The sequence below is a fragment of the Panthera onca genome, chromosome B2 (assembly GCF_046562875.1).
Source record: "Panthera onca isolate mPanOnc1 chromosome B2, mPanOnc1 haplotype 2, whole genome shotgun sequence".
Lineage (NCBI taxonomy): Eukaryota > Metazoa > Chordata > Mammalia > Carnivora > Felidae > Panthera > Panthera onca.
The window spans coordinates 96,120,598-96,144,136 of record NC_138343.1 but is presented as its reverse complement, the minus strand read 5'-3'; the positions used below and the strand labels follow the sequence as shown (position 1 = coordinate 96,144,136).

Sequence of the window (23,539 nt, the reverse complement as noted above, 5' to 3'; positions counted from 1 at the left end):
TCCATAAATTCACTGGTCTTTGTTCCAGATGTACTACACTCTGTCCTCATCTTTTTCTTTTGTGCTGTGTTTGAAGACATTTGTCAGTTGCATCTCTCATCTCTGAGATTTCTTACAGTCCTTCAGTAGCTGGGAAGGACATTTATGTGTACTATAAGCAAGAAGAGGACAGAGGTGAGTGGATGCCTCTGTGAAGGTGCCGTAGACTAGAAACTAGGTCTCCAGAGTGAGGAGGAAGACAGAGGAGGGAAGTGCCCTCAGACACATCAGACAAAGTGAGTGAGAAAACCAAGCGGCTTTCTCACTGGAGGAGACTCAGTGGGGTGCTACACGATAATTTGTCCTGGACGATAATACTATGTTTGGAATGGGAGTGGTAGGTCATCTTGAAATGCAAACGACACCAGAAGCCAGACCTAAGGCAGAATGGTCGCTGCCTCCAAGGCTCCCCGACAACATGTGGGCTTTTTGAATGCATGTTTCATCCCTAAAGACCCCTCTTCAGGGAATTCATTTTAATCTTTACAATTTTTAACTCATTTTTTAGTTCTCTTTCTTCTCTGTCTTCTCTTAATAATACATTATCAACTATTTGAGGATACTTGTTCTTTTTTTTCTTTAATTTTTTTCAACATCTTTATTTATTTTTGAGAGACAGAGACAGAGCGTGAGCAGGGGAGGGGCAGAGAGAGAGAGGGGAGGCGGGGAGGGAGACACAGAATCTAAAGCAAGCTCCAGGCACTGAGCTGTCAGCACAAAGTCCGACTCAGGGCTTGAACCCACCAACTGTGAGATCATGACCTGAACCAAAGTCGATGCTCAACCAACTGAGCCACCCAGGCACCCCTACTTGTTCTTATTCAACATACAGCCTTTACCTTTTAATGCCCCTTACTTTTGTCATCATCTCCTTCCCCCATGTACCCCCATCAGTCTTTAGCAAATTCTGACAGGGTTGTGTCTGAACATGTTTCTGTGAGGAATGGCACTTTAAAAACGTGTGACAAGTGTCTTGGTGACAATACAGACTTATGGGTGGATTCCCACACAATTTTTATAGCTTTGTGCCTCTCCTTTGTCAGCTCCTTCAGATCAGGGATCGCATCCTATCTCCACAGTGGACCTTTGTGCAGAGCAGGTGCTCAACAGAGACTCAGCAGTGGAGGAGACGATATGCTTCTCCTTTTACACCTTTTCAAATCTGAGCCCCAAGAGAGCTTATTCTGTAGCCATTTATTTTAATCTCTTTCATAATTAATTATGATCGTTGTTGAAATTTAGTTTTTCAGAGGCCCTCATCACCCTTGAGCTGTTTCTCTTTATGATCTCTTGGAATCATGGCAGTCTTTACACCAATTTTTTTTTTTTTTTTACGTCTTTTTAATGTTTACTTATTTTTGGGAGAGAGAGAGACAGAGCATGAGCTGGGGAGGGGCAGAGAGAGAGGAAGACACAGAATCCAAAGCAGGCACCAAGCTCTGAGCTGTCAGCACAGAGCCCAGTGCAGGGCTCGACCTCATGAACTGCGAGATCATGACCTGAGCCGAAGTCGGACGCCCAACCACCTGAGCCACCCGGGCGCTCCTGCTGATTTTTAAATGTGCTTTTCTGATTTATAGTCTGAGTGTCCAAAACCATGCCTGCTGGTTCTTTCTTTCACCGATTCTAATACTAGGATGGCATTCCTTTTTTTTTTTTTTTTTTGTGCCAGATTTCTATCACCTTTATATCCAATTATGTTGGCATACTTAAGCAAAATGTGCTTCTTCTATCTTCTGATACCTAAGATTATCAATCAGGTTCACCAAGAATTTACCAACTATTAGAATGTGAGTTTTACTAAATGTTCAAAAGCTGTACACCTTACATTTATCACTGCAGCATCTTACAGTTCTTCCAGTTTCATAATCCCTGCTAGGGAAGCGTGGTCCACTTCACTTGGTGAGGTATGCGGTCTCTTCCCATAAGAGCATGGCTTCCATTTGTTTCCTTTTATCCTTATCCAGGTGTTTTCAACCACCAAAAAAAAAACAAAAACAAAAACAAAAAACCTTTAACATATCGCTTATACTCCTTACTCTCTTTTACAGTTTCTACAGAACAAGGTCTCCCCCTGTTCCAGACAAGTGTTAGCATCCCTGTTCTCTGTAAGCACTCTGTTTGGGCAAAAGAAAACTTGGGGTTATCTCCGAATCTGTTCTAGTGCTATAGAGGGTAAAGGTTCTGATTTGCAGAAATGAAATCCAGGCCATTTCTCAAATTTGCCTGTGCCTCTTGTCCACATCACTTAACCGATCTCATCCCAGATCTTCTCCTGCAAACTAAGGTGAGAAGATAAGATTGGGCTTGGGTTTCTTCTGGGTCTTAAAGTTTTTCTTTGGTTTCATTAGAGAGAAGTGGCTGCTGTGTCCAATTCTGCTAAAGCTGCTTAGATCTCATGGCAGGGGCTTGTCTTTAATATTTAAGAGGATTTTTGACCCAAATAATTTTCAGAGGCATACAATGGTTTCTCAAAAGGGTCTCATAAAAGCAACATTTATCATTGGAAAGGTGTTTAATAACACCTTTAATAAATGTTAAATAATAACGCACTTAACTTTAAGTACTTTGCATCTTTTTCTCTCTGTGTTAATATCCTTAATTGGATCCTCTAGCAAGGGATTTGGACTTAATTTATTGCAGGTGATGCTGCACTTATACAATTATTCAGTTGACTTAATTAGAGATTTAATTATATTAGTGCCCTAAAGTGCTATATGAGAGAAGTAAAACGCAGACTGGTAATTCACCTTTTTGTATTTTATTGTGTCACTTTTCCTGCGGCTGAAATGGGTTTCAAGCCATAAAGGCCAGAGGGAGCATTCCAGCACTTCTAGACATACCCTAATATGGAAAGTTCTGTCTATGCATTAGTTGGGGATTTGCCCAGTCAAAATGTAGGTGAGGGCAAAAGTGGAAAGAATTTTCCTAATTGTGGCCTTATCTCTTGCAGGTATTAGAACCAAGGCCATAGGTCTGGTTCCTCAGTATTCCTTTCAGCCCCCTCCATTTCTTCAGTCCTAGGGCAGCCCCCTGACAGGTGGTCCTAGGAGGCAGCAACTGTGTTTGTCTCTGTATCTCCCACCCCTACTTCATACCTAGGCCATTCAGTGCCCAGTACGTGATGGCTGAGTTGAATTTGATCATTGCAAAGACGACTACTTGGAAGTGTGGTTAAAACAGTATAAACCCAACACAACTATTTTAGAACACTCAAAATACGTACCCCAGCAAGTAAGTTAGTCCCAAATCTGGCTAATTGTTGGAATGACCTAAGAAGTATTTTTTGGCCTTATTGAACCCACCTCTAGGATTGGGGCCCAGGTCCTGCATTTTAAAGCTCCCCAGGTGAATCTTTGGTCAACCAAGTTTAGGAATTCTGGTTTAATATGTCTTTTGTCACATTTATTTACAAAGGATGAGATTGTTTTGTCAGGATAGATCAATTGCCTATTCTAATTTACGGTAAAAGTCTCATTTATGGTCTATTAATTATATCTAAAGGATTAATTTTTTTAATTTTATTAATGTTTATTTATTTTTGAGAGAGAGAGACTTAGTGTGAGCGGGGGAGGGTCAGAGAGAGAGGGAGACACAGAATCCGAAGCAGGCTCCAGGCTCTGAGCTGTCAGCACAGAGCCCAACACGACAAAGTCGGATGCTTAACCATCTGAACCACCCAGGTGCCCCACTAAAGGATTACTTTTGAGCCAATAGTTTAGTTTTAGTTGGTAGGAGTGTATACAGATGTCTGTGAGGAGTAATACCTTCCATGAAGGATTAGATTACTGCTGAATCATGAAATGGGCATTTTACTCATGGTAGCTATCAGGTCCCTTGGTATGCAAAGCCTGCCTCTGCAGAGAGAAGATTTGAGTGTTAATTGGAAATACAGCAGTCATTGGTGAGAGAAATTAACTCTTCTAGGGCTTGAGGAATGTTCAGTGATATCTCCTGGGTACTCTTTTGCCCTAATCTGAATTACCCTTCATTGTCACCATCAAATATTCAGTTGGGCCTAGCTGAATAAAGTTTATAAAGCAAACTAAATGAAGCTATCAGAGAAATGCAGAATGTAAAACATTGCACAATACAGCCTGGTCCTTCAGAAATGGTAATATCATAGGGAAGAAAATGCTAAAGTGTCATAACGAATGCAATTCATAAACCAAGATTCATCATGATTTGGGGGGGGGTTGGTGAAAATAGGGTACAGAAGACATTTTAGAGCCAATTGGGGAAATTTGCACATGGGCTAGATATTAGATAATGATATTGTTAACTTTCCTAGTTATAATAATAATATTCTAGTTATGTATGAGAATGTTCTTAGGAGCTGCATGTCAAAACAAGGGTAAAGCATCCTGCAGCCCAACATGTGTACAAGCCGAGTCCTACCAGCTCAGAGCCTATTGTTAAATATTTCAGAATTCTGTGATTCCACAGCCCTTGGTAGCTTGAAATCAGCCATGATGGGAGTTTTTATACCACAAAAATCTGCAAATGCTACAAATGGTGGTGGGGGAGGGGGATCCTCCCCTGGAAGGAGGGGATAGTACAGTATTCAGTGACGCTGGACTGGGTATTAGAAACCGTGGCTTCTGACCACAACTGTGCCACTATCCGCCTATAATCTTGGGTGAGCTGCTGAGCTTCTCTGGGCCTCTGTTTTCTTCTGTGTGTGATTATAGGAATAAAGCAGACTTTATGTTACATGCAGTGTGCAGAAGCTTAGAGTCTAATGAAGAGATAGATATGGGAATGGAGAATTGAAGTACAACACCGTATAATTATGCTGTATTCCAGATATGCATGGGGTACTTGGGGAGCCCCAAGGAAGAGGGCCACCTAGCTCCTTAGGGCTCTCATCCTAGCTGAGTGTATTCTGCTTCAGTGGACTTTGGGAAGTTTGAAGGTGGGGAGCAGATACGGGAAAATTACTGCAAACAATTTCCCTAAATAGTGATAAAAGGGAGAAGAGGCTGGGGAGGGTGGGGCAGGGACTGGCTGGGCAAGAGCTAGATCAGGAAAGGACTTCCATTGCCTCATGAAAGAGTTTGGACTCTTTTTTCTTAAGGCTTTCAGAAGGTAGTGAAGGGTTTTAAGCTGATCACATTCACATTTTATAAAGACTCCTTGGCAGCATGACAGATGGAGTTCAGGGCAAAGAACTGGTTGTAGGAGGACTCTTTAGGAGGTGGTTTGCCTAAAACAGCCCAGACGAGGGATGATGATAGCCTGAACTAATGTAGTGGCAATGACAAGAGCGGAGGGTACATTGGAGAGCTGTAAAAGACATAGAATGGCTAGGACTTAGTGGCTGTTTCAGTCAGGATGGCTACAGACAACCTCACAGTCTCAGTGGCTTCAGACAACAAAGATGTGTTTCTTGCCCACACTACATGTCCCGTGCAGGTTGGAGAGGCACTGTGGTTGGTGCTCGGCGTGGTTGCTTGGTAATCCAACATGAGGAGCTTCTTCCGCTATGGCTGGATGATCCACCAAGGGAAAGCTCTGGAGGGACTCACGTGGGTGGTTAAATGCTGCAGCCCAGAAGTGACGTGCATCGTTCGTAATTCATGGACTAGAACTTGTCCCTTGGCCCCACCCAATCTCTCAGGGCCAGAAAGTTAAGTCAAGGGTGAGCAGCAGTGCTACAGCCATGGTACCTGACCAGAAATGGGGCGTGAAGGGGGACCCCCCCCCCCAGGCTTCTGATTTAGGGCGTTAGGCAGAGGTGTTCATTGAGAAAGAGAACATGGAATTTGGGGAAGGGGGAGGGGACAGCCCAAATCATTATAAATCTTTTTCAGCTCTAAAGTATAACCCTTTTATTGGTCCTTCCCCATCAAAGAGGGGGGTTAGAAATCAACTCCAGTTGTTGGCAAGAGTTTATTCTTTACAAACAGGTGTTTCAGTTCATTCTAACCGGTCAAATAAAGGCTTTTAGTTTTAAAAATGGAGTGTTCAGATCTAAACTAGGTGTCTTTCTTGAATTTTCACATGAACTATTGTGTCAGCATACAGGGTGGAAAAAAAAAAGTTACTAACTAGGATGTTAATGAAGCCTTCTTCACATAAGAATATCAGGCTGCTGAATTCAAAATGCCAGACATGTAAATGCCCTCTGCCTTCATTACCGCCATTCCCCAGCAGGGCACATTTCAAGATATCAAGGGGTGGGAGTCAGGGAGGAGGTGTAATTAGGCTGATTGGAGCCTATTGTGCTGCTCTGGAGCAGAGACACCTAGCAGCCTTAGGGAATGTTAGTGCCTCAGAATCATTGGGGAATGATGTCCTCTTTACCTCAAAAGAACACAGCAGAAACAATGAATCTATTTTGTTTCCCCCTTTCTTTGTTTTCCACCTCCCCTCCCCAATTTAGTTGTGGTACCTTGAAAACTGACTTTTATTGTGCATTTGTTTCTTAACAGTTGCGAGAAACAATCAAAGCTGGCAAAGGTGTGACTTCAGCTATTGACCTGTGTCGTTACCATGGAAACAAGGCACTGGAGGCCCTGGAGAGCTTTCCTCCCTCGGAGGCCAGATCTGCTTTAGAAAACATTGTGTTTGCTGTGACCAGATTTTCGTGACACCAAATTAAAAAGGCACTATTGTTCGTTAGCTGAAAAAAAACTGGGGAATGAGGTGATCGGGAGAGCTTTCATGATGAAATAACTAAATGTGTTAATGACTTTAAAAACATAATACATTTTTTTTCCTTCCTTTTATCACATTGCTAAATGAATACTGCCTTCTTTTTGGAACTGCTACAAACAAAATTAGAAGAAAAAAAGGTCAAGCAGTTTTCACTTGTCACGCCAGAAGCACACTTGAGGCCGCAGTAGCAGAAATAATTAATGAGATTCGCTCCTGTGACCTCAGCAAATGGACAGGAAATAAGTCCTTATTGATTGGACCGAGCCAGGGATGGCGCCAGGGCGGTGGCCTGTGGTTTTCTTTCTAGAGAGGACAGAGCAAGCTGGAAGCTGCAGGTGTCAAGAGAAACACTATCACTGCCAGCCGGAGAGGACTGTCAGATCAAAAACGAGTGACCAATCTGACATAATGGAGGGTCGTTCAGTAATTAAGAAAAAAAAACAAAAAACGTGCTTTGTCTTCTTGCAATTATGTCTCTGCATTTGTAAGTACAGTATGGATATACTTGGCGCTTCATGGTTTTTGTAACATTTTTTTAGGAAAAATTGCTGAAAAACATAATGCCAAATATTCGAAGTTAGGAGATTAAAATGCTCTCGAATGTTAACTTGGTTGTAGTAGGAAGGCTTCTGTTTCCTTCTGGGAGACCAAATATTCTTCAAACACATTTCAAAGAACCAAACTTTTTTTAAGTATGTTGTATTCATTTGTAATATTTTTGTATAGAGAATACCTTTAACTTTTACAAGTATTAGATATAGAACCATTGTTCTGGGGAATATACTGGTGTGGGTTTTTTTTTTTTTTTTTTTTTTTTTTTTTTAAATTCAGAATGTCAAATTTTGGTCTTGAACCACAGACCTCCAATTACAGAGAAAATATAGGCAACCTCCCAGGCCTGCAATCAGACACTGTCTCTGTGTGGTTCATAGGAGATGATTTTTGCGGTTTGCGTGCATGCAATCTGAGAACACCGTTGACAAGAAGGCTGAGTTTACATAAATGATCTAGATTGAGACTGAGCTACCTTTCTTCCGTATGTGGTGTAATCACAGCCCTATCTGGAGACAGTGAACACAGCAAACAGATTTTATTACCTCATTCACTGAAACATCCAGTGAAGTTATTTTAGTTTAATTCCTCCCTCTAGAAGTTACAAAACCGTTTTATCAGGACCCCGCATGTGGTATGCAATGAAGAGAAAATGTGAGTGACAGAGGTTAAGGTATCATATTATGATTTTTTTTTAATATTCTTAAAATGTTGTAATTACTGTTTATGCTACTATAATTTGAAGGCCTGTAGATTTAGCAAAAGTGAACATTCTTCTGTCTGAAATGGTCTTTTCTCACAGAAATTGGCTTAATTAGTAACTATGGTTAGATGCTTTAGATAGAGTAGGTTTTAATCATTAACTTGCACAAAGGAGGAGCCGTGCTCAGTGTTCTCTGGAGGTGCAGGAGCTTACACAGCGGTAGGTTTTACTAAGCAGCTGGTCAGGTACCAAAAGGCGGGACCCGAGGGCTCTTCTCATTCTGGTTTAGCAGCTGCTTTGCTGTGTGACCTTGAGTTAGTCACTTCCCTCTGAGCCTCCACTTCCTCATCTGTCAAATAAAATTAAATGAGAGAATGTATGAAGTCCCTTCCAGCTTTGTTTTATTCTCTAAAAGCCTGCCGTTTCTGGGGTTCCTGGGTGGCTCAGTCAGTTAGACTTCTGACTCTTGATTTCTACTCAGGTTATAATCTCATGGTTTGTGAGTTCAAGCCCATGTCAGGCTCTGTGCTGACAGTGTGGAGGCTGCTTGGGATTCTCTCTCTCTCCCTCTCTCTGTCCCTCCCCTGCTCATGCACACACACACACACACACACACACACACACACACATTCTCTCTCCACCCCCCCTTAAAAATAAATAAACTTAAAAAAAAAAAAAAAACAACAGTCTGCCATTTCTGACTCTGGATAACAAGGATGCTAAGTGAGGTTCTGGGAGGAGGAAAGGTGAAACCCAGGGAGAGGCTATAAAGGAATGTATAAAACTTTACGGCAAACGTCTTCCTAAACTGCCTCAAAGCTTAGGGCCTAAAGTATCCCTAGCTCTCCTTTGTATGGCATGTAATCCTGGACTCTTCTGTTTCCACACCTGCCTTTCTGCTTTCTTTGGGACCTTCCTACCTCCCTTTCATCTCCCTGGCTCGGGCGTCCCGCCCCCAACGTTGATTGACAGCCCTTCCTCTGTACTCAGACTCAGCAGAGTTCCCGCTTCCCAGCGTCCTGGCAGGCTTTTGTTAAACCTAACAGGTTGGTTCATTAACCCTACAGTATTAAATACTGACACTCTTTCTTCATGCCCCTTCTTCGGGGATATTTGTTAACTCTTACGTCCTTATAATTTCAGGCAGCTGAGGGAGAAATGTGGGGCACCAAGACATGCTTTAATCACTCCCCTTGGCCTGTCTCCTGGGTGCAGGCTCTGCTGACTAGGTAAGACTCTGGCCTCGGAATGTCCCCTCGACCCCCTCTGCATCGCCTCCCATCCCCAGTTTCTTGTTAGAGGGAAGAATTCATTCATTGGGCATTGTGCTGGTCCCCCCAACTTGCAAGTTGGCCCCTCCAAACCTCATTCACTTCAGGCTCCTGAAACCACCCGCACTCTCCTTCCTATCAGTCTTTGTTAAGTGTGTAAAGGCTGCGATAGCGAGGGCCCCAAGTGCAGGCCATCTTGTTTGAGTCCCACAGTCACGCTCTGGAGTTAAGCATACCCCCCATTACCAATGGAGAAGCAGGCCGAGGGGACCGCCTCTGACCACCTGGCCTGCCCTCACTCCCCGCCTCCCCACCAGAGTCTTCTAAGTAGCGCCTCTTTCTTGCTTCCTCTGCCTCTCTTTCCTCCTTTCCAAGATCTCAAGCCTGTAGCCTTCCTGCCTCCTTCATGGCCCCATTCTTAAATCGTCAGTGTCTCCCCTGCTGGCTGTATGTGCTCAATCCCCCCTATCCCCTAAAATGAAATTCCTCCCTTCGTGTTCTTTATCCTTCTGCCTACGCTTTTTTCCTCCTAACTTTACCAACTACACCTTCTTACAGTCTGCTAACTCCTGAACCCTTGCAGCTGGTCATGCACTAACTACCAGGTCCCCGCCACCTAGACCAGTGCCAGTGCTTTAGACACTCCGAGAATATCTGTTGGACAGATTATCAGGTCTCTTACTGCACAACACTGAGACAGACTTCTGACAGAAGGTGGCCTTTCTGTGAAGTTTGCAAGCCGTATCCCCACGCACAGACTTTCCCATGGCATGCCATGTCACTAACCCAACCACCCGGCTCCCTTGGTGCCCTTGGCCCACCTCTGTGTAGGTTGTTCCCCCCACCCTGACTGTCCTCCATACCTGACACATCTCTTAGTTGTACCCCTAGAGACTTTCTTTTCTGAACATTTAAGGGGCACCTGGGTGGCTCAGTGAGTTGGGCATCCAACTTCGGCTCAGGTTATGATCTCACGGATCGTGAGTTCAAGCCCCACATGGGCTCGGTGCTGTCAGTGAGGAGCCCACTTCAGATCCTCTGTCCCCTACTCTCTGCCATTCCCCAGCTCACACTTGCTCTCAAAAATAAAACATGGGGCACCTGGGTGGCTCAGTCGTTGAGCGTCCGACTTCAGCTCAGGTCATGATCTCACTGTCTGTGAGTTTGAGCCCCGCATCCAGCTCTGTGCTGACAGCTCAGAGCCTGGAGTCTGCTTCAGATTCTGTGTCGCCCTCTCTCTCTGCCCCTCCCCTGCTCATGCTCTGTCTCTCTCTGTCTCAAAAGTAAATAAAAACATTTAAAAAAAAAAAAAAAAGAAAGAAAAAAAAATAAATAAAACATTAAAAAAAAAAAAAAAAAGAACAATAAACATTTAAATTCTATTTCCTCAGAAACTTAAAAGCAGTTTCCTGCCCCACCAAGTCTTTTTCTTTTAAACTCTCCAACTTAGAAAAACTGTTTTCTGGCATTAAAAAAAACAGAATCAATGAGATACCGATTTAAATAGTGAACCGTTTTGCCATCATGCTTCTTTGAAAGAAGATTCGTTTTATGACGATCATTAAACTTTGTTGTAAGTTTTACTTAATGATAACACTAAATCTTCACCTTTTCTTGCTCACATAATGTGGTTATCTGGTCACACCTAAAAATAAATAATCAGTGACATTGTTTGCCTGGCCCAAGTCTCATTCTCTAATGTTTGAGACTTTATCTGACCCATGACAGTATTATTGCTATGGCCCAGGATGTGGGTGACACTACAAGTTGAGGTAAAAGACGTATACATACGTTAGTACGAAATGCTCCAAAAAGATAGAGGGCTTTTTTAGGCTCAGTATCTACCACACATTAAACTCGTGACCAGAAAGTAGTCAGAATAATCCATGATGATCTTTTTTCAAAACCTGACGAATTGCTGTAACATGGCCTTCTTTGGGCAAGCAAGTTTGGGGGAATTGTGTGTAATCAACAATTTGATTACAAGTGAAAGTATACTTTTTTTTTTTTTTTTTTTAAGACTCTAATCAGCCAGTTCATCACTGATAAGAAGAACCTTGTTTTCCAGAAAACAGTTGTCAAGCTCCTTCCTAGAGTTCTTAGTTTCTGGAAGATACTTTCCTGCCACTTCATTTGTTTTCCCACTTTGAAATCCTATTGCTAAGATCACCTTTCTGACCAATGGAAGCTCTAGGATTTATCTTTATAATCCGTAATGACTGCCTCTCAAGGTAGAGAACACAGGGCACACCTTTGTTAAAGTACAAAAGGGCAGAAATGAATTGGGTTGGTTCTTTAATTCCTTTAACTGTGAGGACATAATGGTCATTCCATTATTATAAATAGTTTCAATTATTGTTAATCTTGTTCTAGTAATAATTAAGTTATTTGCACTCTCTTTTAAAAGTACAAAGCGATCTAACAGAATAATCATTTGCCTCTTTCTTTTCCCTACCTTCAGTCCTGACCTCAAATTAACTGTTTTATTCTTTCAGAATTGGTCCTGTGTTTCCATTATGGAGATAACGTACTTCTTTTTTTTTCCCCCCCATAGATTTCAACTTTATTTTATTTTTTTAATTATTTCTTTAAATGTTTATTTTGTTTTGAGAAAGAGAGAGTGCAAGCAGGGGAGGAGAAGAGAGATAAGGAGACACAGAATCTGAAGCAATCTCCAGGCTCTGAGCTGTCAGCACAGAGCCTGATGTGGGGCTCGAACTTCTGAACCATGAGATCATGACCTGAGCCGAAGTTGAACACTTAACCAACAGAGCCACCCAGGAGCCCGGGAGATAACATACTTCTAAAGATGACTGAAAAATAAGGGTCACCTGGGAAGAGTCCAGGGGGACCAGAACTGATGGTGGGATCCACCTCTTTCTTTAGCTCACCCAGCCTGCCCTTGGGGCTCTGAAGTGCTAAGTTTTCAGCCTCCCCTGCTGGAGGAATCTTATTTCTTTCTTTTCTGTAGAAAGAGAAGGTTCTTCAGGCTTTTATCCTTTCTTTTTGGGGACACTGACCATCTTCATGGAAAAGCTACATCAGCTTTCCTTCAACTTGATCTGTTCATCTCCAAGACTGACAGTACCCACCACTGTGCATCTTGTCAGCAAACAAGTGGGCTCATCACTGCCTTCACTGTTGGAGTAGCTTAGATTTTACTTTTTGAACATATTTTTTTAAATGTTTTTTAAGTAAGCCCTACACCCAGTGTGGGGGCTGAACTCAACTCCAGGGTCAAGACTCACATGCCCTACAGACTGAGCCAGCCAGGTACCCCCACCCCCAACCTTTAAAAGAAATTTTTTTTTAAGTAAGCACTACACCCAGTGCGAGATTTGAACACATTTCAGTAAATAACCACTGTTGTTTTTTTTTTTTATTTCAGAAAATAGAAAAAAATTATTCAAAATCTCACCATGCCAACATAATCATCTCACCGTTTCATTTATGTATCTTTCAGCCTTTTCTACCAGGCATATCTTTTTTGGCGTAGTTCTCATTATAAATTCAACTTTCGGTCCTGCTGTTTTCACAGAACATAAACACTTCTCCATGACACTGCCGTCTTCACAACCATTATTAATAAGTAGCTTAAATTCTAAACAAGGTATCTGAATTTCTATTACTGGTTGGTTTCTCTGGTATGAATAGGAATGTGGTAAATACTCCATAAGAAAGCCTCCTAATGTTCTACTAAGAAAGTCTTTGACTTGGAAAAATAATGCCCTGGCCAGTTCTCCATAGCAGCAGGTTAAAACTGTGGAACAAAAACAAAGCAAAACAAAACAAAAAACTATGTAACAAATTCTTTTAAAATTCTTCAACTTGAACTATTAATTTTTTTCATTTGGTGGTTCCTATTCCTGCAAAATGATGACTTCTTCCTTCCCACTGAAGTTCACCGTCTCTTAGAGAAGGGAAGGGCCTCAGTCTAACAGTCATACCTTGTGCTCTTGGCAAAGACGACAGAGAAACAATTTTATAGGAGATGAGAAGCCATCTTTGCTTCTTCAAAGTGAAGGGAAATAAAAAATAAGCCACCCAAAACTGTGCCACTTTGGCGTATTGATTATTTTGAATTAAAGCTACTTGAGAAACAGCCAGTGCAAGAAGGACCCTCTGACCCTCCTTTGTCCTCCTGAAAACAGGAAATACATCTCCCCTGTGAAAGGTACCCTTCCTCTACCAGGAGGAAGAGAGACATCCTTATCACTAGAGAGAGGAATTGAGGGCTGAGAAGGCTATATAAACAAATCTTGTTACTAACTTACTACCCTGAACCTCAAACCTCTTTTTCTTGTCGGTTCTTCACAAATTCATTGTTTCTTTGTCTAAAAGGTATAAGAGCTCCTTTCTTTGGTCAGTTATTTGAGTTTTTATGGGCTCCTGTACATGTGAAATTAAATTTGCTTTTCTCCTGTTAATCTCCCTTATGCCAATTTCATTATTGGGCCAACCAAAGAACCTAGAAGAGAAGAAGGGAAAATTTTCTTCCCCTATAGAAGACCTTGGGAGAAGGAAACTCCTAGGGTTTGTTCAAAGGGAAACAAAATAATTTTTATCTGACTCAGATCTTTCATGCTGTAACAGTATGAGCTTATTGTATTTTGTTACTGTTTTGTTTGGGTCTTTTTTTTTTTTTTTTTTTTTAAGCCTAGAGAACATCATTCTCAAAGAATTAAGCTACTCTTGCAACCTTTCTTTCCTTAAATTAATCATTGTAATTTTACTGTTTGCGTTATTTCTCACTTTCTAGGCATTTTGATGATGTCCCCCACCTTATATCATGAATTCCGTTGTAACTTACACTTGTGTAAATAGATTATGATCAATTTATTGAGAAGTTCGTAATTGCTGCGTAATTATGCAGTTTTATACCATGCTTCTCTTTCCTTTTAGCCTTCTTTCCTTCTTTTTTTGGAGATTAGAACTGCTTTAATTGCATTCTTTTTTTAAAAACAGCTTTATTGAAGTACAGTTTGCATACCATAAAATTCACCTGGTTTAGTTATACAATTAGAATGACTTTTAGTAAATTCACAAAGTTGTAAAAGCGTCACCACAATTCAGTGTTAAAGATCCTTTCTGCCCATTTGCGGTCAACCCCTGGGCAGACAGGAATTCACTCTCTGTCTCTATAGATTTACCTTCTCTGGACATTTTGTGTAAATGAAACTATACAATATTCTTAACTGGTTCCATCATTTAGCATAATGTTTTTGAGGTTTATTCATGGGGTAGTATTAATCATTGTTCCTTTTTATTGCTCAATAGTGTTCCATTATAGGGATGTGCCACATTTGTTTATCTATTTACCAGTTGATTGGCATTTGGGTTATTTCTACTTGTTACCTATTACGAATAATGCTGCTGTGAATATTCAAGAACAAGTCTTTGTGTGGACCTAAGTTTTCATTTCTCTTGAGTAGATTCTCAAGAGTAAAATTTATGGTAAATTTATGTTTAACATTTTAGAAATTGCTAAACTATTTTCCAAACTAGTTGTATCAGTTTACATTTCTACCAGCAACACATGTAGATTCCAGTTTGTTCACATCTTTGCCAACCCTTGGTGTTCCATTTTTATTATAACTATTCTAGTAGGACTGAGATAGTATCTCATTGTGATTTTTTATTTGCATTTCCCTATGACTAATGATGTTAAGCATCTTCTCATGAGCAAATGAACCATTCATATTTCTTTGATGAAAGGTCTGTTCAAACATTTTACCCGTCTCTTAATTGCATTATTGTCTTCTTGTTGAGTTTAAGCATTCTTGATGGATTATGGATACAGCTTTTTTTTTTTTTTAAGTTTATTTATTTATTTTGAGAGAGCAGAGTAGGGGCAGTGAGAGAGGGACAGAGAATCCCAAGCAGGCTCTGCACTGATACAGGACCCAAACTCACAGAACCATGAGATCATGACCTGAGTCAAAATCAAGAGTCAGATGCCTAACTGACTGAGCCACCCAGGAACCCCACAAACTCCTTATCAAATATATGATGTGCAAGTATTTACTCCCAGTCTATGACTTGACTTCATTTTTGAAATGGTATCTTTTGAAACACAAAAGTCTTTAATTTTGGTAAGTCCAATTTATCAGCTTTTTCTTTTGTAGATCATGTTTTGGTGTCATATCTAAGGAATCCTTGCCTAACCCAAAGTCGCAAAGATGGTTTCCAACACTCTTTTCTAAAAGTGTTATAGCTTTAGCTCTTAAGTTTAGGTCTATGACTAATTTTGAATTGGTTTTTGTGTATGGTATGAGTTATATCAGGGTTTCTCCCTCAGCACTGTTGACACATTGGGCTGGATCCTTCTTTGTTGTGGGGGGGTCTTTCCTGTGAATTGTTTGATATTTAGCAGCATCTCTAGTTTCTACTAAATGTAAAATGTCAGTAGCACCCCTGCCCCCATGTAATAACAAAAATTGTCTCCAGACATTGCCAAATGTACTCTTCCTTTGGGAACCCCAAATCACCCCATTGAAAACGAGTGAATTAAATTAATTTTTTGTATGTGGATATCCAACTGTTCTAGAACCATGTGTTGAAAAGACTATTCTTTCTCTCTTTGAATTGCTTTGGCAACTTTGTAGAAAATCATTTGACCATGAATATAAGGGTTTGTTTCTGAACTCTTAATTCTGTTCCATTGATTTCTATGTCTGTCTTTAAGGCAGTACCACACTGTCTTGATTACTATAGCTCTATATTAAGTTTTTAAATTGGGAAATGTAAGTCCTCCAACTTTTCTTTTTCATTAAACTTTTTATTTTTAAGATAATTGTAGTTTCACAGTTATAGGAAATAACACAGAGAGATCCCATGTACCCTTTACAATTTCCCCCAATGATCACATCTTATAAAACCATAATACAGTACCAGGATACGATATTGATACAATCCATCAATCTTATTCAGATTTCCCCATTTATACTTGAGTTCTTTTTAATAATTGTTTTGGCCACTCTGGCATTTCCATAAAAGTTTTAGGAGCAGTTTATCCATTTCTACAAAAGAACCTGATGGGATTTCGACAGAGCTTACATTGAATATATAGATATAATTTTAGGTAATTGCCATCATAGCAATATTAATCTTGAATCTGTGAATCATGATTTTCTTTTTCTTCTTTTGTTAATGTTTATTTATTTATTGGGGGGGGGGGGGGGTTTGCACAGACAGTGAGAGAGAAAGAGAGGATCCCAAGCAGACTCTGCAGTGTCAGCACAGTGCTCACTGTGAGGCTCGATCTCACAAACTGTGAGATCATGACCTGAGTTGAAATCAAGAGTCAGACACTCAACTGACTGAGCTGCCCAGGCACACACACACACACACACCCCACTATCTATTTCCACAGCTTTTCCATTACCCCAAACAGAAACCATGCCTGTCTTTTTTAAAGCAATAGTGAAATTGCCAACTTACTAGTTACTGTATGGTCTTTTGTGGCCTCCAAAGTGTTTTTACAGAATAGTAATTTAATACCAAACCCTGAATCCCAAGGAATCCTGGTACTTGTCTTTGGAGGAATATAGATAGAATCTTTGTTAAGAAATTGGCCTTTACAATTAGAGAAGAAATTAAAAAATATATGGAAACAAACGAAAATGAAAATACAACAATCCAAACGCTTTGGGACGCAGCGAAGGCAGTCCTGAGAGGAAAATACATTGCAATCCAGGCCTATCTCAAGAAACAAGGAAAATTCCAAATACAAAATCTAACAGCACACCTAAAGGAAATAGAAGCAGAACAGCAAAGGCAGCCTAAACCCAGCAGAAGAAGAGAAATAATAAAGATCAGAGCAGAAATAAACAATATAGAATCTAAAAAAACTGGAGAGCAGATCAACGAAACCAAGAGTTGGTTTTTTGAAAAAATAAACAAAATTGACAAACCTCTAGCCAGGCTTCTCAAAAAGAAAAGGGAGATGACCCAAATAAAATCATGAATGAAAATGGAATTATTACAACCAATCCCTCAGAGATACAAACAATTATCAGGGAATACTATGAAAAATTATATGCCAATAAATTGGACAACCTGGAAGAAATGGACAAATTCCTAAACACCCACACTCTTCCAAAACTCAATCAGGAGGAAATAGAAAGCTTGAACAGACCCATAAACAGCGAAGAAATTGAATCGGTTATCAAAAATAAGAGTCCAGGACCAGATGGCTTCCCAGGGGAGTTCTACCAGACGTTTAAAGAAGAGATAATACCTATCCTTCTCAAGCTATTCCAAGAAATAGAAAGGGAAGGAAAACTTCCAGACTCATTCTATGAAGCCAGTATTACTTTGATTCCTAAACCAGACAGAGACCCAGTAAAAAAAGAGAACTACAGGCCAATATCCCTGATGAATATGGATGCAAAAATTCTCAATAAGATACTAGCAAATCGAATTCAACAGCATATAAAAAGAATTATTCACCATGATCAAGTGGGATTCATTCCTGAGACACAGGGCTGGTTCAACATTCGCAAATCAATCAACGTGATACATCACATTAACAAAAAAAAAGAGAAGAACCATATGATCCTGTCAATCGATGCAGAAAAGGCCTTTGACAAAATCCAGCACCCTTTCTTAATAAAAACCCTTGAGAAAGTCGGGATAGAAGGAACATACTTAAAGATCATAAAAGCCATTTATGAAAAGCCCACAGCTAACATCATCCTCAATGGGGAAAAACAGAGCTTTTTCCCTGAGATCAGGAACACGACAGGGATGCCCACTCTCACCGCTGTTGTTTAACATAGTGCTGGAAGTTCTAGCATCAGCAATCAGACAACAAAAGGAAATCAAAGGCATCAAAATTGGCAAAGATGAAGTCAAGCTTTCGCTTTTTGCAGATGACATGATATTATACATGGAAAATCCGACAGACTCCACCAAAAGTCTGCTAGAACTGATACATGAATTCAGCAAAGTTGCAGGATACAAAATCAATGTGCAGAAATCAGTTGCATTCTTATACACTAACAATGAAGCAACAGAAAGACAAATAAAGAAACTGATCCCATTCACAATTGCACCAAGAAGCATAAAATACCTAGGAATAAATCTAACCAAAGATGTAAAAGATCTGTATGCTGAAAACTATAGAAAGCTTATGAAGGTAATTGAAGAAGGTATAAAGAAATGGAAAGACATTCCCTGCTCATGGATTGGAAGAATAAATATTGTCAAAATGTCAATACTACCCAAAGCTATCTACACATTCAATGCAATCCCAATCAAAATTGCACCAGCATTCTTCTCGAAGCTAGAACAAGCAATCCTAAAATTCATATGGAACCACAAAAGGCCCCGAATAGCCAAAGTAATTTTGAAGAAGACCAAAGCAGGAGGCATCACAATCCCAGACTTTAGCCTCTACTACAAAGCTGTCATCATCAAGACAGCATGGTATTGGCACAAAAACAGACACATAGACCAATGGCATAGAATAGAAACCCCAGAACTAGACCCACAAACGTATGGCCAACTCATCTTTGACAAAGCAGGAAAGAACATCCAATGGAAAAAAGACAGTCTCTTTAACAAATGGTGCTGGGAGAACTGGACAGCAACATGCAGAAGGTTGAAACTAGACCACTTTCTCACACCATTCACAAAAATAAACTCAAAATGGATAAAGGACCTGAATGTGAGACAGGAAACCATCAAAACCTTAGAGGAAAAAGCAGGAAAAGACCTCTCTGACCTCAGCCGTAGCAATCTCTTACTCGGCACATCCCCAAAGGCAAGGGAATTAAAAGCAAAAGTGAATTACTGGGACCTTGTGAAGATAAAAAGCTTCTGCACAGCAAAGGAAACAACCAACAAAACTAAAAGGCAACCAACGGAATGGGAAAAGATATTTGCAAATGACATATCGGACAAAGGGCTAGTATCCAAAATCTATAAAGAGCTCACCAAACTCCACACCCGAAAAACAAATAACCCAGTGAAGAAATGGGCAGAAAACATGAATAGACACTTCTCTAAAGAAGACATCCGGATGGCCAACAGGCACATGAAAAGATGTTCAACGTCGCTCCTTATCAGGGAAATACAAATCAAAACCACACTCAGATATCACCTCACGCCAGTCAGAGTGGCCAAAATGAACAAATCAGGAGACTATAGATGCTGGAGAGGATGTGGAGAAACGGGAACCCTCTTGCACTGTTGGTGGGAATGCAAATTGGTGCAGCCGCTCTGGAAAGCAGTGTGGAGGTTCCTCAGAAAATTAAAAATAGACCTACCCTATAACCCAGCAATAGCACTGCTAGGAATTTATCCAAGGGATACAGGAGTACTGATGCATAGGGGCACTTGTACCCCAATGTTTATAGCAGCACTCTCAACAATAGCCAAATGATGGAAAGAGCCTAAATGTCCATCAACTGATGAATGGATAAAGAAATTGTGGTTTATATACACAATGGAATACTACATGGGAATGAGAAAGAATGAAATATGGCCTTTTGTAGCAACGTGGATGGAACTGGAGAGTGTGATGCTAAGTGAAATAAGCCATACAGAGAAAGACAGATACCATATGTATTCACTCTTATGTGGATCCTGAGAAACTTAACAGAAACCCATGGGGGAGGGGAAGGGAAAAAAAAAAAAAAAGAGGTTAGAGTGGGAGAGAGCCAAAGCATAAGAGACTGTTAAAAACTGAGAACAAACTGAGGGTTGATGGGGGGTGGGAGGGAGGGGAGGGTGGGTGATGGGTATTGAGGAGGGCACCTTTTGGGATGAGCACTGGGTGTTGTATGGAAACCAATTTGACAATAAATTTCATATATTAAAAAAATAAAATAAAATAAATTAAAAAAAAAAAAGAAATTGGCCTTTAGAATCTTCAAATCCCATGTCTGCCATTGACAAGCAGGTTACTTAACTTCTCTGAGTTTTACATTATCATGTACAAATTTAAACATTTTTATTTCTCTCAATCTTCTAGATGTGGGCTTCACTAAGTGGGGTACAGAGACTCCCAAGGATACTCAGCAGCTTGCCAGATACTGTGGGAAGTCACAGAATGAACATGCATAATATTATCTAAGAACTTTTTGTTCCCCACAAAGTTAAAGTTAAGTAATGCTTAACAACAAATGAATTTTTAAACTTTTATGGCATACTGGGCGCCTGGGTGGCTCAGTCAGTTAAGCATCCGACTTCAGCTCAGGTCATGATCTCACAGTCTGTGAGTTTGAGCCCCACGTCGGGCTCTGTGCTGACAGCTCAGAGCCTGGAGCCTGCTTTGGATTCTGTGTCTCCCTCTCTCTCTGCCCCTCCCCTACTCGCACTCTGTCTCTCTGTGTCTCAAAAATAAATAAAAACAAAAAAAATTAAACTTTTATGGCATACAAAATACATGTATTATGGAATTAAATGTAAGGTTTGTATTTATTTTAGTATAAAATGTAAGACTTGGGGCACCTACTGGCTCAGTTGGTAGAATATGCAACTCTTGATCTCAGGGTTGTGAGCTCAAGCCTTGTGTTGAGCATAGAACTTACTTTAAACACATATATAAATAGGGGTGTATGGCTCGCTCAGTCGGTAGAGCAGGTGATTCTTGATCTCAGGGTTGTGAATTTGAGTCCCGCGTTGGGTATAGAGATTACTTATAAAATAAAATCTTTAAAAAATAAATACATAAATATATAAATAAAGGAAAGAAAATGTAAGACTTAAATTTAAAGTTTGTATTGAGTGCTTTGTGCTCACCCTCCTTCTTTTCCACACCCCACATTCCACTTAGTAAGTCTTTTACCCTCTGATCTCCCTCCCATCCACCTCAGACTCTTCAGAATCCTCCTTAACACAGCACACGAGGCAGCCACTATTAATATATCAGAGCCAGCACACAAATTGAAGTCTATTTGCCATCTCTGTTCAACCAGCTAACAACTATTTGCTTATATTTTACCATTTGCGGGTATTTGAAATAAAATCAATAACCCTGGGGCGCCTGGGTGGCTCAGTCAGTTAAGCGTCTGACTCTTGATTTCGCTCAGGTCATGATCTCACAGTTCCTGAGTTCAAGCCCCACGTCGGGCTTTGTGCTGACAGCATGGAGCCTGCTTGGGATTCTCTCCCTCTCTTTCTGCCCCTTCCCCATCTCAAAAGTAATAAATAAACTTACAAAAAAATCAATAGCCCTGAAAATCAAGGTGATTTTATATTTACTCATTTCTAAGTTTTACATTCTTTCAGATGATTTTAATTTCTTTGCTTTACATATAAATTATCATAGTAAAGATAATGAAAGGCATCGTGTGGTGTGTTGGCTTTAAAAATGGCAGTATCTATTGGGTCATCCAAGTTTGCTGGCACAAAGATCTTTATAGTTTATGTAACTTTGTTCTTCTAATGGCCATCGACAGAAATTGAATGGCTGTTAGTATAAAAAATCCTTTTGAGGGTGCCTGGGTGGCTCAGTCGGTTAAGCATCCAACTTCAGCTCAAGTCATGATCTCAGGTTCATGAGTTCGAGCCCCACATCGGGCTCTGTGCTGACAGCTCAGATTCTGTGTCTCCCTCTCTGTCTGCCCCTCCCCCACTCACACTCTGTCTCTCTCAAAAATAAATAAACCTTAAAAATATTAAAAAAAGGAAAAAAATCCTTTTGAAATGTCTTTGCAAAACACTTTTCATGTACTTTTGTCATCATTAGTTTCTTTTTAAAAAAGGTTAAGGGGCGCCTGGGTGGCTCAGTCAGTTAAGCGTCCAGCTTCAGCTCAGGTCATGATCTCGCGGTCCGTGAGTTCAAGCCCCGCGTCGGCTCTGTGCTGACAGCTCAGAGCCGGGAGCCTGCTTTGGATTCTGTGTCTCCCTCTCTCTCTGACCCTCCCCTGTTCATGCTCTGTCTCTCTCTGTCTCAAAAATAAATAAACATTAAAAAAAATTAAAAAAAAATTAGATAAAAAAGGTTAAAATGTGGGGGTTTTTGTTCCCTATTTAAGAAAGGTTTAAATAAAAAAAAAAGAAAGAAAGAAAGAAAACGTTTAAATTTTGTGTTTTCAGTTATAACACTGGGGTTTGTTTGGGATTTTTTCTTTCTTTTTTTTTTTTTTTAGATTCTCATCTCTTCCTATATATAATGAAAAGCTAGACAAGAGCAGGTAGTAGTGAAAGCAAATCTCTTTTTGATTAAACTATTAAACACCTAAACATTTATGGTTTTTTCCCCCAGTACTCTACCTGCCAACTTTTTATGATCAGAAGCTGGCCTGACAGATTACTTTGTATCTACTGTTGCTAAGCTATCACCATGGTATCAAGGCACTAAGGCAAATATAGATGCCTAAAAACAAATGTGTAGGAAGAAAATTTTGTCCCTAGCCCCCTCACCTCTCCTGTCATCTGGATGAGTAGTTCAGCATCAAAATTTGGTGTCATAGTTGCTTTACAGCCATAACAAAGCAAAACAAAATAAAACTTTTGAAAACCAAAGGATCACAGTCCATAAAAATAGAATGATGTCTGCAAATGTTAGCTTTGTCACTTGCAGAAGTCATCACTAGTTTCTGTACCTACATCGTGTGATGATTGAAGCAGCCCTCATAGTAACTTGGTTGAATTTTTGCCCTTAAGCATTATAAAACATCAGCAAAAATACTGCCCTATTAATTGTCATTTTTATGGTCAGTCAAAATGAATGGCATCTTTCTGTTCCGTCTCCATAGTTAAAGCTTTTCAAGTAGTTTTTAAAATTTCAAGTTCCAGTAAATGATTTCAGCCAAGTGCCCTAGTGGTGTAAATAAATACAAATCGCACTCTCCAATTTTGTATCTTAGTCTTTTTACTTCCTTTGCCTCATCGTATATACACACTAAGAGATTACTTAAGCCAAAGGGAGCAGCTCAATTTTCTTAAAAGTGCCCATCAGCACTATTAAAATATGTTTATAGACTGGATGTATCACTTATTTACCCAAATAGTAGCATAAATATCTGTTTTTAGAAAGGTTTACCATAAGTCTTTCTATATGATTGGATTCTTAAGCAAGGGTATGATTAGGAAATAAACCATTTTCCCCCTCGGCTAGTTCTAATGAAAGCTTTCCAACTTAAACATTGTGTTTGAACACTTCTTCCATTCATAGCAAGTGCCCATCAAAAAGCGCTTTCTGTTTGCAGTGTGTCAGCTGTGCTATTTATAACCTAGTTAACAATGCCAACTAGAGGCAGTAAAAGGTGTGTGTTTCATATGCAAATTCCCAGCAATAATTTCTACAATTACATATAGTTGCTTGTTCTATTATGTTTAACATCAGCCTTTTAAAACTGAG

The 23,539-nt window shown here is 40.1% G+C and overlaps 1 protein-coding gene across 3 annotated transcripts in view; it reads left to right on the top strand.

Moving 5' to 3' along the window:
- The window catches only part of PDSS2 (decaprenyl diphosphate synthase subunit 2), a 285,557-nt gene that overhangs the window by 251,181 nt on the left and 10,837 nt on the right, over nucleotides 1–23,539 (top strand). The window contains exons 8-9 of one of the 3 annotated variants that reach the window (XR_013555704.2): nucleotides 6,474–7,183; nucleotides 9,098–10,315. The exons of 1 other annotated variant lie outside the window; for it this stretch is intronic. Coding sequence is in view for 1 of the 2 variants with exons in the window: in XM_060616307.3 (XP_060472290.1) it covers nucleotides 6,474–6,632 (159 nt within the window). In the remaining variant the exon portion in view is untranslated. Of the gene's footprint in view, nucleotides 1–6,473; nucleotides 8,334–9,097; nucleotides 10,316–23,539 lie in introns of those variants that run through there. One more of the 3 variants, XM_060616307.3, reaches the window with a different exon arrangement.